We start from the raw sequence: 17826 nt of genomic DNA, 5'->3' as shown, positions 1-17826 counted from the left end.
TTCTAAAGTTTTTGTAGCCTTGTATTTCTGGTGAGATGCCAAAATTTTAAGCCGGATTCCAAACAGGACACAGTACAAGGAACATTGCTGACATCAGATGGATCTTGAGCGAAATCAGAAAATACCAGAACAATGTTTACTTGTGTTTTAGTGACTGTGCAAAGGCATTTGACTGTGTAGATTATAACGTATTATGTATAGCGCTGCAAAGAGAGATTTCCAGAACATTTAATTGCACTCATGCATGGAGCCTGTCTATAGACTAAGAACAGAACCAGGATATACTGTGTGGTTTAAAATTAGGAGAGATCTGCCTCAGGGCTCTATCTTTCTACTAATTCAATCGGTAAGCTGAACAAATAATCTGAGAACTTGGATTTTCTTTAGAGAACATGGAGAAAGCCCCATTAAGAATTTATTTTCTGCAGAGAGATGGGAGAATATGGCTCCCAGAAAACCAGCCCAGGAAGCTCTCTCTCCACAGCAACTACTGGAGAGGTTCCTCTAGGAGAGGTAGCCTGCCCTTCTGGCAGTGAGAAATTCCCATGTGTCCTGCAGTGGAGAGCAGCATCACCTGCTGGCCCACTCTCCTTTCCCTTTGGCCAGTGGCATGAATTGCTTCTCTGAGCCCTGCTCCTTCCTGGCACGGAGTCGATTTCCTGAGCCCGGGGCAGCCCAGCCAGCCAAACCTCTTAGCTCGATGGCCTCTCAGGGCTCTACGTCGTAGAAGACCCCCTGGGTAGTTTGGTGCAGACACTCTCAGTACCCAAGATATCCTTTTTGTCATTTTTCCCTCTTCCTCCTTTTATTCTGCCTCCTCTGCTGCCCTTTCCCTACCGCTCCATGTGTTCCTCTCTCCCACAAGGCACACAGGTACACACACCACTACCACCAAGAGCAGAAATTCCTGCCCACCAGGCGGTTTTGTTTTTTATATCGTTTATTTTATTCAGTTTGGGTACTTTCATTCTATTATAATACTTTCATAACAACCAAAAAAATAAAACAAACCACCAGTCATATGTAAAATAAACCAAGAAGAATAAGCTTGGACTTCTTAGCCGAAACGATGTAGGTAAGAAGACAATATACCAAAACTCACTGCTGTGGAGTTGATGCTGACTCACAGTGACCATAGACGGACAGGGTTGCTCTTCCCTGTGAGTTTCTATGACTAGCTCTTTGGAGGAAAAGCCCCATCGTCTGTGGAGGGGCTGCTGGCTTCGATCTGCTGACCTTGTGGTTATCTGCCGAATGCATGACCACTGTGTCACCAGGGCTCCAAAAATGAGTGGAATGGCTTTTTAATAAAATTCTGAAAGAAAAATTTTAAAACTGCCAAAGAATCCTATATCTAGTAATATTATCCTTCAAATACATGGGAGAAGTAGAAATATTTCCAGACAAGAAAAAACTAAAAGAATTTATAAAAACAAGACTAACATAACAAAAAATATTAACCAGGTCACCATGGACAGATAATCAACAATAGCATGCATCCTGAGCACACACCACACACCACCCAGAACCAGCACAATGACAGCAGCACTCGGCACAACACGGAACTAGATGAGGAACAAAGACAGTGACACCATCATAGGAAGGGGGAGAGAAGCCAAGCAATGGCAACCATAAAAAGGCAGAAGTGGCAATATTCAGCTAAAATAGACTTCAAGGCAAATAATGAGGAACAAGAATGGAGACTACATATAAAGGGAAATTCCCCAACATAATAAAGCTGTGTATGAAATCCGACAGCCAGCATCATCACCCTCAACGAGGAACAACTGAAAATGTTTTCCCTGAAAACAGGAACTAGAAGAGAATGGCCACCATCACCACTGTTAGTCAACCCTATGCCGGAGCCCTTAGCCAGAACCATTAGACAACAGAAAGAAATCCAGGGGATACGACTGGACAAAGAAGAAAAGAAACTCGCTATTTGCATATGATATGATTTTATAGAGAGCAGTGGTTCTCAACCTTCCTCATGCCGCAACCTTTTCATATAGGTCCTCATGTTTTGGTGACCCCAACCATAAAATTATTTTCGTTGCTACTTCATCATCAGTGTAAGTTTGCTACTGTTATGAATCAGGTAACCCCTGTGAAAGGGTCGTTTGACCCCCAAGGAGGTCGCGACCCACAGGTTGAGAACCACTGATAAAGAGAATTCCGATGATGCCACAAAAAGACCATTGGGAACAAATGAAGGATTTGGTAAAGTAGCAGGATATAAAATCAACAAGCAGAAATCAATCGGATTCCTATATACCTGTGATGAGAGCTACGAAAAATACATCAAGAAAAAATATCATTTACAGTAGCCACAAAAAGATGAACCACTTAGGGAGAAACCTAAGAAAGAAACAAAAGACCTGCACAAAATGAACCCCCGGTAGTTTAGAGACCTAATTGTAAACTCTAGAGCTCTAAGGACCATCCAGGAGAAATTGTAATGGCCATGGATTAACAAGTATAATCAAGAAAACACAGAGTAGAAGACAAGGTAGATGACTGGGATCAATTAAAAACAAAACACTTATGCACATCAGATAACTTCATCAAAAGAGTAAAAAGCCCGTGGATTGGGCAAATTCCTTAGCAGTGGCACAGTGGACGGGATTAATTACAACAATCTTTAGAACTACAACATCTCAATAAGAGAAAAACAAAACCGAAGGTGGTTGAAGGATAGAACTCAAATAGCTATGAAATAAGTACGAATAAGTATCATAATGGTAGTGTTTGATACCTGACAGAATCTTTCATTATTGGTAGTTGAGCAATCAAAATCGCAATAATCTATACGGTTGCCATAAGTTGGAATCAAGTTGATGGCAGTTTGGTTGGTTTGCCAAACTTCACTATAGTAACAAGCTTGATTTATTGGATGCATGGTAGCAAAGCTTTGCATCATACAATTAGAGCAGTGCTTCTGAAGCTTTGTTTTATAACTCGCCTAGGAAATGATAGTCCTACGGCGCACTGGGTTAATTGCTAGGTGATTCCACAGGATTGACCTGAGTAACATTTCAGTCAACCTGTAACACTGGTTGTAAAGTGCAGGTAACCTCTGGGTTAAGAATATCTGAATTATGGATAACTCGTACTTGTCTGTAAGTGTCATCTAAATTTGCCCTCACTTTGAAAAATTTGAACCAACCACTAACTGTGACAAATTCTTGATTATACTCGTAATCATCTCCCCCAGCTGTGCATGGAAATGGAGGCTTGGTGGCCATGTAGTGGTGACACATTGGGCCGTGATCCACAAGGTCAGCAATTCGAAACCCACCCAGCTGCTCTGTGGAAGAAAGATGAGGCTTTCCAGTCTGATAAATGTTACCGGCGTGGAAAATCACAGGGGCCCTTCGGCCTTGTCCTCTGGGGTTGCTATGGGTTAGCATCAACTCAATGGCAGTGAATTTCTTTCTTTTTTTTTTTTTTTTTTGAGCTTGCATGCAGCTTTTAGATCACTAATAGTGCTTCAAGAATTTTCTTGTACTAATTCACTGCTATTGAGTCGATTCAGATTTTTATAGGGACCATTTAGTTCAGAGTAGAACTGCCCCGAGTTTCTTAAGCTGTATTTCCTGTAAATAAGTAAAGGGAGCAGTAAACGTCATCTTTGTTCTGAAGAGTAGCTTGTGGGCTTGAGCCACCAAACTGCTGGTTAGCAGCCCACTGCATAACTCACTGCTCCACCAGAGGCCCGTTCTTGTGCTTCTGTAAAGCTAACTTAGAGCCATATGCACCTGTCCCAACGTACCTACAAATTCTTAGACACAGGTAGAAATGGATCTTTTTCAAGACCCAGGGACTCCCTGTACTAAATTAGAGACTGTACTTCTCAGAATATTTACAATATTTTAAAATAGTTATAAAATTTGACTATGTATTGTAGCAGAGGTTGACTAAATATGGCCCATGTGGCTCTTTTGGTGTGTATGTGTGGCTGTAATATAAAACTGAAAAATTGTAAAGGGTGCTATTCAGTTAATGGTGATTTTATTTGTTTGTAAATATATATTTATGGCTCTAGGATAATTTTTAAATTGTCGTGAGGAGTAAGATTGGCTATTCCTTCTCAAAAGTTTGCCAACCCCTGGCCTGTACTGTCTGCCTCCTGTTTTTAAAATTAAGTCTTCTTGGAACACAACCATGCCTTACATTTATATGTTACCTATGACTGCTTTTACAGAGTTGAGTTGAGCAGTTGCCAGAGACGTTATAACCTACCAAGCCTGAGCACTTCTGACCCTTTACAGAGAACTGCTGATCCTCATAATAACCAGATCAAGCTGCTTCACGGGAGAACGATGAGGCTGTCTGCTCTCAGAAAGATTTATAGACTGGGAAATCCTAGGGACTAGTACTACTTTGTCCTATAGGATCGCTATGCGTTGGAATTCATTCAGTGGCATTGGCTTTTAGTTTTGAGTACTAAAATGGAAGTCCGTCTCAAAAAGTTTTAATAAATTAGCATCAGTTGCCATATTTTCTGACCAGAATAAAATTGAATTGGAAGTAAATAAGAGGATAAACAAACCCAAAACACCCTATGCATTTGAAAATGAATCATAGCACTGCTTCATAATTCATCAATCCAAGAAGAAATGAAAATTGAAAACATTTTAAAGCTTGACTATAATTAGAATAATGTCCAAGCGGTCCTCAAATCATCCATGAAAGAATTGGTTATGTTTTAGTTCCATTTTCCCCCCACAAACTTTTGCAGGCCACCTGTAGATTAAAAGTTGGTGGATATGGCAGAGGAGAACAGTGGGGACGTGGAAGGTTTATATACACAGGGGTGGGGTGGGGGAGTCACTGAGCTAAGTTAGAATATAGGAAAATCAAAACCTAAATTCCCCACCCCCTCAAAAAAACCCCACATTTTTCTAACTGGAATACAGAATATATTTTGGTTTACTATGAAGATAGCAATTAGACAATTGAACTCTTATTTTCAAGAGGTTTGTTTGTTCTCCACCCTGCTTAAGAATTCTTATCTACATAAATATTTCCAAATCTACTTCTGGATTACTAGGGAATTTAACTTGTAGAAAGACTGAAGTGTGAAAAGTTTTGAATCTTTGAGTAATAGTTTACGGTTGTTGGAATTTTTTGAAAGTATTGCATAATTTTTATGTTAATTTTTGAGGGACATTGAATCTAAACTGAGTATTTAAACCTGACATTTATATATCAGGTTGAGCTCTTGTAGCTGTAATCTACAGCTCTGTTTGATGGGACTATTCCCCCCCCACCCCCCTACACACACAGTGACCTCCGACATCTCTAATGAAACTTTTGGATTCTCGGCCACCAGAATTGAGAAGCATTGCTATAACATATCTATGGTGCTATATAATAGTTTGTTTCTCATCGTTTAGATGTTTAATGTGCTCTTGAGCTTCTTGAACTTTACTTCTAGCTTCTGAACTAGTTGGCAAGTCAGGTATTTTTTTAATTGACCAATTGTTACACTAAACCTTTTTATTTATACAAGTACATGCCTTGGCTAAGCTTTAATATCATTCTTATTTAGATTGAGTCACGGCTTTTCCATTGAAGACTCAGATGAGACATCACAGGACTTTGGTCCACAAGCATTCCGACTCCTGTCTGCTGTGGACATCTTGGGAGAAAAGTATGGAATTGGAGTTCCCATTTTGTTTCTCCGAGGATCTGTAAGTTTTCCTCTGAATCACCAGCATAGTTCTTATCACAGTGTTGTTCAGAATTTGTTGTATTGCGATTTAACTTTGGCTTTAGATGGGTTATTAGAGAACCCAGAGAGATCCCCTTATGTAGTGCATTCATTACTTTTGACAAAACCTGTTTGTATCGCTTGTCCTGCTGTTTCCACATCCCTAGCTGATGCTCAGCTCAGCCCCTCAGGCTGGAAGTACTGTATCAGTTCATTGCAGTGCAGTTCGATGACTCCCTAGACTGATCTTTCTTAGCATAATTAAGTAAAGTTAACTTTCAGTGTGTCAAGGGACAGATGAGACAAAATTGTATATTTTGGTGCTCTGGCGTTCATTAAATTTTTTGTGAAAAACTTCACAGTGATTATTTTGTAAATATCTAAGTTCAATAATAACTTTTGACAGTACTTCTTTTTCTTTCTATCCCTTTCTCTTAGAGTACTTAAAATTTGAGGAAGGTTTTATTGACCAATAAATAATCAATTGGATTCAACTAATTTATTTTTTTGTTTGTAAATTATTAGTGCATCAACATTATGCTAACAGCCACAGGTACAAACAGGAATAACATATAACTCTTAAAGAGTTTTATCTGTAGTTCATTGGTTTATATGATTTTATTCCTGATTTATAAGTCTATGAAGCAAAGCTGAAGGTTTCATTTTGGAATGAGTTGAGTAAACCAAGAGAAATATAGTTAAAAGTACACGTTAAAATTTTAATGTTGTATTTATAGTGTTCTCATTTGTTAGTCATTTCATATAAGTGTTTCTGAGTTCATATTTTGAAAATAGATATATTAAGTTAATCAGTTCTGATATTTTAAATGAATTATAGTGGAAAAACTATGTTAACTTTTCAAACAGTAATGAGTTTAGATTGTGATCGACATCTTGATATTTTTTGTTTGTAAATCACAAGTTAGATTAGAAGCTAAATAGTAGAAGTTTTTTCCTCTGAAACTTTGTTTTGAATGCTATGAGTGATACTATGCTTTTAAATAAAAAGCATTTTCAGTTGCAAAGGACCCATGGAAAAAAATTGAGACCTATGATAAATTTCTTTGGTCTCTTTCACATTCAAAACCTGTGTATCCCAATTGAATGTATAATTTATGAAGATTATCCTTGTTTTAATTTAGTATAATCCAACCATATCCAATATCAACAAATAAGTATAAGTGGGCTCCTAGTCAAAGTTGAACTGGTCACAAGAGAGATCAAATTTCACCTATTACTTGAAAACCAAGTCAGACCGCTTATATGGCAGACTCTTCTGGGAATCCCCAAATTAAGAAGTTTTTCCTTTGTGAAATTTTATACCACCCTTGCTAGATATCAGTGTAAAACTTTTTTTAAAGTGGCACTTAACTAAAATTTGTAGCCACTAACTGCCTTGAAAATAAGGCAAGTTTTTCCCTCCCCCTCTGTTTCAGTGTTCTTGGTATCTACTGGGATATTGTTTAAAAGATTTTAATTGTAATCCCTTTGAGGATTTGGTAAATCATCTACCTTAACTAATTATAGGAAAAAATAATGTCTTTATAGATATTTTTTATCTGTAAGATGAGAAGGGTCTTAAGCGAGGAGCTATTAGAGCTTTTTAAAAGAGATACCAAAGAAAACAAACAAACAAACAGCAAAAAAACAACCTAAAACTAAACTAAATCTGTAGCCAGCTGTTGAGTTGATTCTGGCTCATGGCAACCCTATATCATAGCAGAATCACCCCAAGGGATTTCCAATGCTGTGACACTTTACAGAGGTAGACTGCCTCCTCATTCCCTAGTGAAGCAACTGGTAGGCTTGAATCACTGACCTTTCAGTTAGCACCTGAGCCTATAACCACTGGACTACCAGGCCTGCTTTTTAAAGAGATAAAATATATAAATGTTTAACAAATGTTGTTACAGCAGCACACCTTTCTCTCCTCTTACATTAGAGTGTTCTAAATGGTGTAAACGATGATATATCTTATTCCAGAATCTCAATATTTTGCACACCATATAAAAGTCTAAATACTCTTGTATCAATAATTGATAGGATATGCAACAATCTTAATTTTATAGATTGTAAAACAGAAGGACAGCCATTAATTGGTGTGACCTGGAGATTAAATGAAACTTTGTTCCTGTTCAAATTATCAAAGTACTAAATATTATCATGGTTTCAGAATTCGATAACCTTTTGAAAGGTACTTTGACTATAGGCAGCCATGGAAACTGTTGATAACTAAGCATCTTTCATAATTATCAAACTAGCCAACACAAGATTTTGTCCATTTAATCTTTTGGACAAACCTATTTCATTGGAATGAGAGAAACTTCCAGAGATAATTAGTACTTTATTTTTTTAATCATGCACATAGAATATCAGCTCAAGGAATGACTTTCTCACACTCTGAAGTAATGGTGGCATTCTTGGGCTTTGAGGAATTAGAAGCCATGGGAAAAGAGTTACTAGCCTTGGGAACTCACAGTGGGTCACTCTAATCAGTGGTTCACAACCTTCCTCATGCCGTGACCCTTTACTACAGTTCCTCATGTTGTGGTGACCCCCAACCATAAAATTATTTTCGTGGCTACTTCATCACTGTCATTTTGCTACTGTTCGGAATTGGGAAGCCCCTGTGAAAGGGTCATTTGACCCCCAAAGGGGATGCGACCCACAGGTTGAGAAGTGCTGTGAGTCTAAGTCAACAGTGACTCGATGGTTGAATTTTTTTTGGTTTACTATGAGAGGAGGAAGACAAAATTTGATTTGGATGTAGATTTATCATGTAATATGGAAGGTATTCGTTGAGAAGAAGTATATGTAGCATAGACAAAAATAAAAGACCTACAAATAGGTGTAAAGTATTAGCGAAGTTCTGAAAAGAGATAATAAACTGGAAAATTAGAGAAGTTTTTGCAAACATATCCCTGAAGATTTCTATTTGTAGAGGATAAATGATAGGTTTTAGAAACTTGATTTCTAAAATGGATTGAGGGAAGAAGGATGGAAGGGAATGTGGTATTCCAGGCAGAAAGAGTTGCAGAACAATTGTGGTTTTTAAAAGCTAGTTTACAAAAGTCACAGGGATTTTGTTGTTTTCTACCTGGTACTGGTGCAAAGATTTTGATGTGATCAAAAGTTGACACTGGATCTCATACTTAACAAGTAGTTAAAATGCTAGCTCTCTTTATTCTAATACATACCTATCACTTAGTAAGTTTTGTATTCTCTGATATGCCCCTTATGTTTGCTACCAGTTTTTCTAACTTTAAAATAGAAGGAATGACATGAATATTGCTCTTGGATCAAATCCGAAATGGAAAAAGGACCATTTAATCCACTACCTTGTTTTATACTTGTGCAGACTGAATCCCAGAGTATTAAGTAAATTGACTCTAGATCAGTGGTTCTCAACCTTCCTAAGGCCACAACCCTCTAATACAGTTCCTCATGTTATGGTGACACCCCCCCCCCAGCTATAAGATTATTTTCATTGCTACTTCATAACTGTAATTTTGCTACTGTTAGGAATCGGGCGATCCCAGTGAAAGGGTCGGTCGTTCAACCCCCAAAGGGGTCGCGACCCACAGGTTGAGAACCACTGCTCTAGATGCTACTCATACTGTTCCTTTTTTGCCCCAATGAGGATGAAAAAACAGCTTTCATGTCTACTAGGCTAGTGCTTTTTCTATTATGTGTAAACTGTTTACTCACAGTTTTTATATTTTTATTTCTAGACTGAATAGTCTCGAGATCCTGGAATGAAGATTTGTGGTTGTTAAGGGATGTGAGCCCATGTGCGCATGTGTCTGTATGTTGGTGTGTGTAGAATTGTGCCATCCTTAAAATCAATGCCCAATGCCAAGCCCTTTATTTTCTAGAGCAACGTTCTCATCCCAGACAAGTGGGTTAACCTGAAAATTGCAATTAATCAGAGTACATTGCACGTTAGCAATTAATGGAAGAAGCCTTGCTCAGAGTGAGGAATCATTGAATATTTGTTACTGAACATCTTTATTGTATTCTGTTTTTTAAAAATTATCACTCAGTTAATTTGCAATTTCTAGTTGAAAGGGGAATGTGCTTTAAGAGAAAGATAGTATCAAAGAGCATAGCTATTTCATTTTGTACATCATGGTTGCCATAGAAACCACACAATGTAAATTTACCTGTATAGTACAGAGTTTTCACAATAATTATCATCAGAGGAGAGGATGATAGCCCTCTACTGATCAGAAAGAATCTTATTGCTTCAGACTAGTAAATGTGTTCATTCACTTCAGGTTTTTTCTGCTTATGAAAGAGAGAGTGAAATAATTTTTGTGTACAGGGAGTTAGTAAGTGCTGGTTAAGAAACGTAATTTCTTTGATGTATTAGTTTGCAAGCAATAGAGTATCTTCCTACAAAGGTAAGCCCCTAGCAGATGTAGAGAGCCATAAACAAGTGTCCAGGGAAAACTGACTAGATGTTAAGCCATAACTTTACTTGTAGGTTTAGATATTCAGGTTGAGTGAAAGGATCAGCTATTAGCTAACAAAAAGTTAGCTACTATTATTGAGACAGGTTACTTCCTGATTACTCATTGAATCTTTATAATAACTGTAAGAAGTTGAGACTATTATTATAACTACATTTGTTGATGAAAGGAGTCCTGGTGGTGCAGTGGTTAAGCACTTGACTAACTGAATGCATGTTCAGTGCTTTTAATGTAGCAGCCACTCCTCAGGAGACAGATGTGACAGCGGCTTCTGTAAAGAGTACAGCCTTGGAAACCTTGGGGTCAATTCTACTCTGTCCTTCTAGGGGATTGCTATGCGTCAGGCAGACTAGATGGCAACAGCTGTTTTGTTTCTGTTTTTAAATAGCAGATGAGAAAATACAACACAGATAAATAATTTACCCAGGTAAAACTGTTAGTAAGTATAAGAGACATGACTTGAATATAATTACTCTAGAAGATGGATTGCCTACGGTCAATACGATGTCTATGTGTATCTAATAATGTACATATTTGCATCCATGGTATGATACAAAAATTAGAACAGTCAAGAAACCCGTGCTTTCGTCCCAGCTCTGTTATAAATAGCATCCCTGAGTTGTGCAAATAGTTAATGTCTTTGTCTGCTAACTGAAAGGTTGGCGGCTCATGTCTACACCTTGAAAGAAAGGGCTTGCTGTCTATTTCCGAAAAATGAACCATGGACAAGCCCTATGGGATGAAGATCTCTGATAACACATGAGGTCATCATGAGTTGGAATAGACTCCGTGGCAACTAAGTGGTCCTAGTACACGCGCATGATGACCTTCACATCTTTGAGCCTATGGTTATTTTGGATAATATGAGTTAAAATTACTACGATAGATCGATAGATCATAGAGCTCCAGTGTACCTTCCAGTTCTGAAATTCTATGGTGTTTTCTAATCAAAGATAGAGATCCCTGGTGGGACAGTGGGTTCGGCACTGGGCTGCTAGCTGCAGAGTTGACAGTTCAAGCCTGCCAGTGGTTCCTTGGGACAAAGTTGTGTGATCCCATAGAGATTTGGCCTTGGAAGCCCTCAGGATCAATCTACTCTGTCTCATAGGGTAACTGTGAATTGGATTTGACCAGATGACAATTGGTTTGTTACTTTATCAAATTAACCAGCAGTCACGTTAATATAGGCAGCAATTGTTAACAAGTAAAATGTCCCACTTTCTACGAGGGGGGTTTATATTTGTTTATATCTTGATAACATTTTTGCAGATAGCATTATTATGATACTAAGGTTTATATCATGAAAAAATGGAATTTAAAAGATAGTGAGTTTTTTGAAGTCCCCTTGCACTTAGTTACTTTAATTTTTCAAAAAATCTTTTCTGTTTTTATGTTTAAGATTTACTATAGAGCATTTTACAGACTGTTAATTAGCTTACTTCTGATAGACCTATCAGAAACCTGTATTGCAAACCTTATATCTAGATACTGCTGTCTCTCCAATGGGAACGTAGCCTAATATTTTTTGTGTGAAAGATCAACTTAATTTAATCTGTTTTTGCAAACCAGAACTTTAGACAGAGTTGTTGTTGTTGTTAGTTAGGTTCCAGTGAGTACCTTCTGATCCACAGTGACCCTGTGCACAGCAAAACAACACACCGCCTGGTCCTGCGCCGTCCTCAGTGGTTCCTGTGCGTGTGCCCATTGCTGCAGCCGCTGTGTGCACCCTGCTATTGGAGGGCCTTCCTCTTTTTTGCTGCCCTTTTACTTTACCAAGCATGTTGTCCTTCTCCAGGGACTGGTCTCTCCTGACAACTTGTCCAGAGTACGTGAGATGAAGTCTCATGGTCCTTGCCTCTAAGGAGTATTCTAGCGGTACTTCTTCCAAGACAGATCTGTTTGTTCTTTTGGCTGTCTGTGGTACTTTCCGTGTTCTTCTCCAGCACCCCAGTTCAAATGCACCCCTTCTTCTTCAGTCTTCCTTCTTGGTGTCTAACTTTCACATGCAGATGCAGTCACTTCCCTGCTCTTCAGCACTCTAGCGAGGTCTTTTGAAGCAGATTGACCCAATTCAGTGCATCTTTCACTATTGACTACTACTTTCATGAGTACTAATTATTATTCTAAGCAGGACAAAATCCTTGAAAACTTCAGTCTTCTTTTGTCATGGTGTAACCTATTGGTCCAGTGGTAAGGGTTTGGGTCTTCTTGATAGTGAGTTGTAATCCATACTGAAGGCTGCAATCCTTGATCGTGCTTCAAGTCCTCACTTTCAGCAAGTGAGGTGTCTGACCCACAGGAATGGGTTTATATGTATACACAAACACACACATTGGGATTCAAAATTCACTATCTTTTTTTTCTATTTTTCATGAACTTTTAAAAACTCTTACCTACTTTTACTTATGAAATAAGCAACCAGGATGAATATTTTTTAAATGGAGCATCTTTAAAGCATCAAACTTGAGGAGTTCAGTATGGCCTTTTAGATTCTGATTTTATTTCTCATTTCAGAATTCTCAGCGTCTTGAAGATGAATTCCGCAGGCACAGGTTTTTTGGCGCTGGCAAGGACCACCCGGAGAGCTGGTGGAAGGCTCTTGCTCGTCATCTCATAGCTGAGGCATTCTTGGCAGAAGTTTCTGGGTCTAGAAAATTTGTAAAAATTTGCACCCTTACAAAAAAGGTAAGTATTGTAAATTTCTGCCTGTTTGACTTATGCTTTCTTACTGTGTGTGAGAAGATTCTTGTTGTTTTTGACAGGGTAGGAATTGGCTTAGGAAATCCAGTGAAGCATCTCCTCTGAGTCTGATTCTTCAAGCTAATGAAGAATTGTGTCCAAGGAAGTTTCTTCTGCCAAGGTTCCGTTTTCATGCTTTTGTTTGTTTGTTTGCTTTTCACTTTTTAGTGTGAATTGGGTAAAGGTTTACAGAACAGATCATCAGTTTTTCATTCACTATTCCATATGCATTTTGTTTTGCTTCCTCCAGTCTATCCCCTCAATGTACCATCACTCATGCTGCTTCCGCCTGGTGGTCCCTTTTTGTATTCCTTCTTTCCGAACCCCTTTTCTTGGGTACACACTACATTTCTATCTTAAATACTTGAGTACTCTAATACAGGACTGATTTAGTTCCAGACAGGCTTTCTTTTTTAATGAATTTTTTTTTCAAAACCATTTTTTGGGTAGCTAATACAGATATATCATTCCATAGTTCAATCAGATCAAGAAGTCTTGTACAATTGCTACCACGGTGAGTTTCAAAACACTTTCTTCCTTCTTGAACTCCTTGATATGAGCTCCTTTATCCCTCCCTTCCCCATAGTAACCCCCTTCTGCTGCCCCCCCTCCCCTCCCTGCCCACAAGGCACCCTTACACCCTTATTCTACTTGCTGTCTCTTTAGGTTCCTCAATCCTGGGTTTCGTATACTGAAAAACATATAACAAGCCCAAGAGGGCTCCTCAAATGGCAAAATACATCAAAGATAATAAACCCAGTATGAGAAAGGTTGGGGGGAGGGGCACACCAAAAGCCTGAAAATGTTGAGAACCAGCTCAGGCCCAACATGCATCAGAGGGTGGGGACCAGCTGACAAGGTCTTGTCCCTTCAAGTCAGGCTTATCATTTTGATCTGTAGTCATCTCTGCTATAGTACAGTCTGTTTGGTGATCAGCTTATTCCCATCCCTCCAGTATGGACAGAGGGAAATCACCGGAGGCTTACTTTCTGTGTCGATCTCACAAATGTGTCTTAAGATCCCATTGTCATCCATAGCCAAGCAGAATCTCACAATTTAGGCTCTGATACTATTCCTTCCTATGGCTTCAGATTATAGGATTTACAATCTTTCAGTTACTGATGTTGGTATGCTTTTTCCATGTGGACTTATGTGACATCTCACTTGGATGGCTGTTTGTTTAAAAACAAGCCTGTAGGTCCTCAGATGATATTTTATCTGAAAGCTGGGCACAGTCTAATTTCTTCACCATGCTTTGCTACAGTACCATATGTGTTCACTTCCTGAGGTCGAGTTTTAATGAATCTTTTATTATGAGTTAGATTAGGTGGTTTACATTCCAGACCATCAGCTCTGTGGTCACCAGTGCAAACCACTCCTCAGCCGCTCCGTAGTATTCAACTCCAACCGCTTCCTTGATTTTCCTCCTCCTTCTCATAGTCCTCCATCCTCCCTTTCACCCAAATCAATCAGTGCCTATCAGTCTTCTGGTCCATAACTTCATCTTCCCACCCTTGTTCTCCTTCCTAGGGAACTTCCAAAGTCTGTGCCCTTTGGTATTCAAGACTTTGTGTGGTTTTATCTTTTATACAATATCTGTTTCATACAATATCTGTCCTTTGTAATTGACTAACCACTTAGCATACTATTCTCCAGGTCTATCCATATCAAGAGGGGTTTTACAGTGTCGTCATTTTTCTGCGTATGCACTAAAATTTCTTTACCTATTTGTCTACTGATGGCATTTGGGCTGTTTCCAACGTCTTGCTGTTGTGAGCAGTGCTGCGATGAACATGGGAGTGCATGTGCCTATTCATGTGATAGCGCTTACTTCTTTAGGGCATTTACCCAGCAGAAATAATGAAATTTCTATTCCCAGTTTGACATAGCACCATGTTGTTTTCCACGATTGTTGCACATCCAGACTGGTTTGAATTTCTTTTATTTTTTTAAAATTCTAGAGTTTAAAAATATATATAATTCAGACTATATTACCAGTTTGCAGATACTACACAGATAAAGAAAGAAATGTTTTTGTATTAGTTTGGACATAAAGGTCAGTGAGAAGAAAGATAAATCACAGATTGCTTTCTTGGTTAAGAAAGTTTAAATGCTGTAGCTCGCCATAGTGTTTAAAAGCTTTTTCCCATTAATTATAGAAGCAATGCTGAGATCCTTAAGGAAGAAACTACATTTCCCCTTATGTATACAGAGGAATGTGCTTGTTGCGCACTTTCAAATACTTTTATATATTATTGATCATTTATCAGTTTCTTCCTGTTAAGATCTTAAGCCTTGCAGAGGTTTTTCTAGAAAGAATCAGTTAAAAAAATTTACTGCCTTAAAATGGTAATTAATCTCACCTCCCTTTCTGGGATTAGGGATATGAAGACTCATATGCCAGATAATTGTATTTCAGCATTTGAGATAATTTAACCTTATTATTTTTCAGTTTTAAAACTATGTCTTCAGCCACTGCACAATATTCCTCTAATCAAGTACCAATTGAATTAACTGCAGAAAAGAAGGTTGGTTTTAAACAAGTGGTTCTTATTTGTTTCATTCTTTAATGATGTAGCTGTTATTTTTAACTTTCGTATTTTGATTCCCTTCCGAATAAAGAGTAAATTGGCATATGTAACAAAATGTAAAATTTAGAAAGAGATGTGATATAAACAGTATAAACTATGAGGTATCTAATTTCTGGTATGTGAAAGCCTATTTCATGACATTTTTGTCATGAAGTTTTTATGTTGTGATACTATAATTAATAAAAAAAATAAGTTTGATTCCTAAATACTCTCATTAAAACTACACACTTGCAAAAGCAAAAAACTACACACACGTACACACACACTTTCTTTTAAAGATATATTAATTCGTAGTTAATGCAATATATTGTATCATTCCATAGTTCAATCACATCAAGCAGAATTGTACAGTTGCTCCCATAGTCACTTTCCAAACATTCTTTTTCTTCTTGGACTTTTTTACATTGTCTCCCTTTTACCCCCCACCACCAACACTGTACCCCTCATCCCCCCAAACCCTATTCGACTTTCTGCCCCTATAGCTTCATCAATCCTGAGTTTCGTGTATCGAAAACAGAAAAACCTAACACCACTACCACTTTAAGAGGGTGCTCTCTGATGACACCTCTGAGATGCTCCATAATATGAACAACCAAAAACAAAACAAAAATACAGAAAATGTTGAAAACAAGATCATGTCAGCGTGGATCAGAGGGGGAATCACCTGACAAAGTTTTAACTGTTCAAGTCATATTTATGCCTTTGATCATCTATACGTATCTCTCCATCGCCCTCTGTTTAGTAATCCCTTTCCTCCCATCCCTCAATTGTGGATAGAGGGAGTTCACTGGAGGCTTGTTTCCTATGTTGTTCCCACATATGAATCTTGGGCTCCCACTGTCATCCATAGTCGTCGGCAAATCCTATTCTCATGATTTAGGGGCTGATACTAATTCCTCCTTCGATTTCAAATTATATGATTTATAATCCTTCGGTGACTGATGATGGTGTGTTTCTTCCATGGGGGCTTAGTTGACATCTCACTTAATTAAGTATCTGCTTGTTTGGAGACAAGCCTTTAAGACTCCAGTTGCTATTTCATCTGATAGCCAGGCACCATCTAATTTCTTCCTCCCATTTTGCTGTAGTCCCCATATCTTCAGGGTTCCCTTTCTGAGGGTGACTATTGAGCAGGGCCATGATGTAAGAACTAATTGTTCTTAAGTCACACACATACTTTCTTGCATTGTGTTTGGATTTTAAATAGCAATACAGATTAAATACATATTCATAGGCCAACATAAGATAGAACACTTGTGTAATGAAAAAAATGTGCTCATTTCCTGTTTGGTTTTTTTCCCAGCTTTATTAAATGCACCATACAGAACATAATTGAATAATTTTTATAACTTTGGCTCCTGCTGTGTCTCAGAGCATTCTCTATAGATTTGAGAGGAATAGATATTAGGTTACATTTTAACTGCTTTTAAAAGCTTAGAAGTTGATATTTCAAGATATATTTGAGGACTTGGTTAATCAAAGAGAAAATATTATCATGAACTTTGTCTTTTGCTTCCTTCATACTTGAAAGAGTTCTTTGAAACTTAATATTTCATGTTTTTAATGGATTTTTATGTATTCCAAAACAGTATGATTTGGAGAAGATGTATTCTTACAAAGCACTTAATAAAAAACCTTCTGGAGATAACTTTCCTAAAAAAAGGTAAAGAGTTCATTATTTTTATTTTCTCTACTTACATCAATAGCACTTTTCCCCCTAAAACTAAACTAACTCAGATCAATTAGGCTACTTCAGTGATAGATAGAGTCCTATGAAGTGATAGAATTAATATTAATTAACAAACTAACACTTTAATTTTAAGTTTATAGCTAACACTTAATGAGCATGATTGCATATCAGGCTCTGTGCTAAGTACTAGGCATCTTGTATGTATTATCTCTATTAACTCTTATAAAACCTGTGAGTTATTGCTGTTAAGCACCTTCCGGCTGGTTCTGACTCACAGTGGCCCCATGTGCAACAGAATGAAACACTGGTAAGGTGAAGGGAGGGGCATTCTCTGAGCAGAGGAATGGCCTACATACATATGGAAACCTAGAAATAAGAGGAAGGACTCATTGCTGCGAATCTCTAACAAGAGTGCTGGACATGATGTAGTACAAGGGTGCAACGGAGTAGTGAATTTTAAGACTGAAGAATGAAATAGCATCACACGTAATGATAAAGACAGTTTGGAGCTAGAGACAGGTTTTAAATAGAAGAGTACTTAAATCTGTCATATAGTACTGGGGTTGATGAACATTTTCTGGTATAGGGCCAGATAGTGCATATTTTAGGTATCATAGG

At 38.0% G+C, this 17826-nt stretch overlaps 1 protein-coding gene across 3 annotated transcripts in view; it reads left to right on the top strand.

Annotated features, from left to right (window-relative positions):
- The window catches only part of WRN (WRN RecQ like helicase), a 164628-nt gene that overhangs the window by 111193 nt on the left and 35609 nt on the right, over positions 1 to 17826 (top strand). For all 3 annotated transcript variants that reach the window (XM_045286810.1, XM_045286808.1, XM_045286811.1), the window contains exons 23-27: positions 5555 to 5696; positions 12703 to 12873; positions 12951 to 13048; positions 15380 to 15455; positions 17108 to 17181. In XM_045286810.1, coding sequence (XP_045142745.1) covers positions 5555 to 5696; positions 12703 to 12873; positions 12951 to 13048; positions 15380 to 15455; positions 17108 to 17181 — 561 coding nt within the window. The remainder of the gene's footprint in view (positions 1 to 5554; positions 5697 to 12702; positions 12874 to 12950; positions 13049 to 15379; positions 15456 to 17107; positions 17182 to 17826) is intronic.

The sequence above is a fragment of the Echinops telfairi genome, unplaced genomic scaffold (genome assembly GCF_000313985.2).
Source record: "Echinops telfairi isolate 266 unplaced genomic scaffold, ASM31398v2 ScPeMD7_9;HRSCAF=40, whole genome shotgun sequence".
NCBI classification, from domain to species: Eukaryota; Metazoa; Chordata; class Mammalia; order Afrosoricida; family Tenrecidae; genus Echinops; species Echinops telfairi.
Note: the sequence above shows the minus strand (reverse complement) of the source record. Positions and strands in the feature narration are given on the sequence as shown.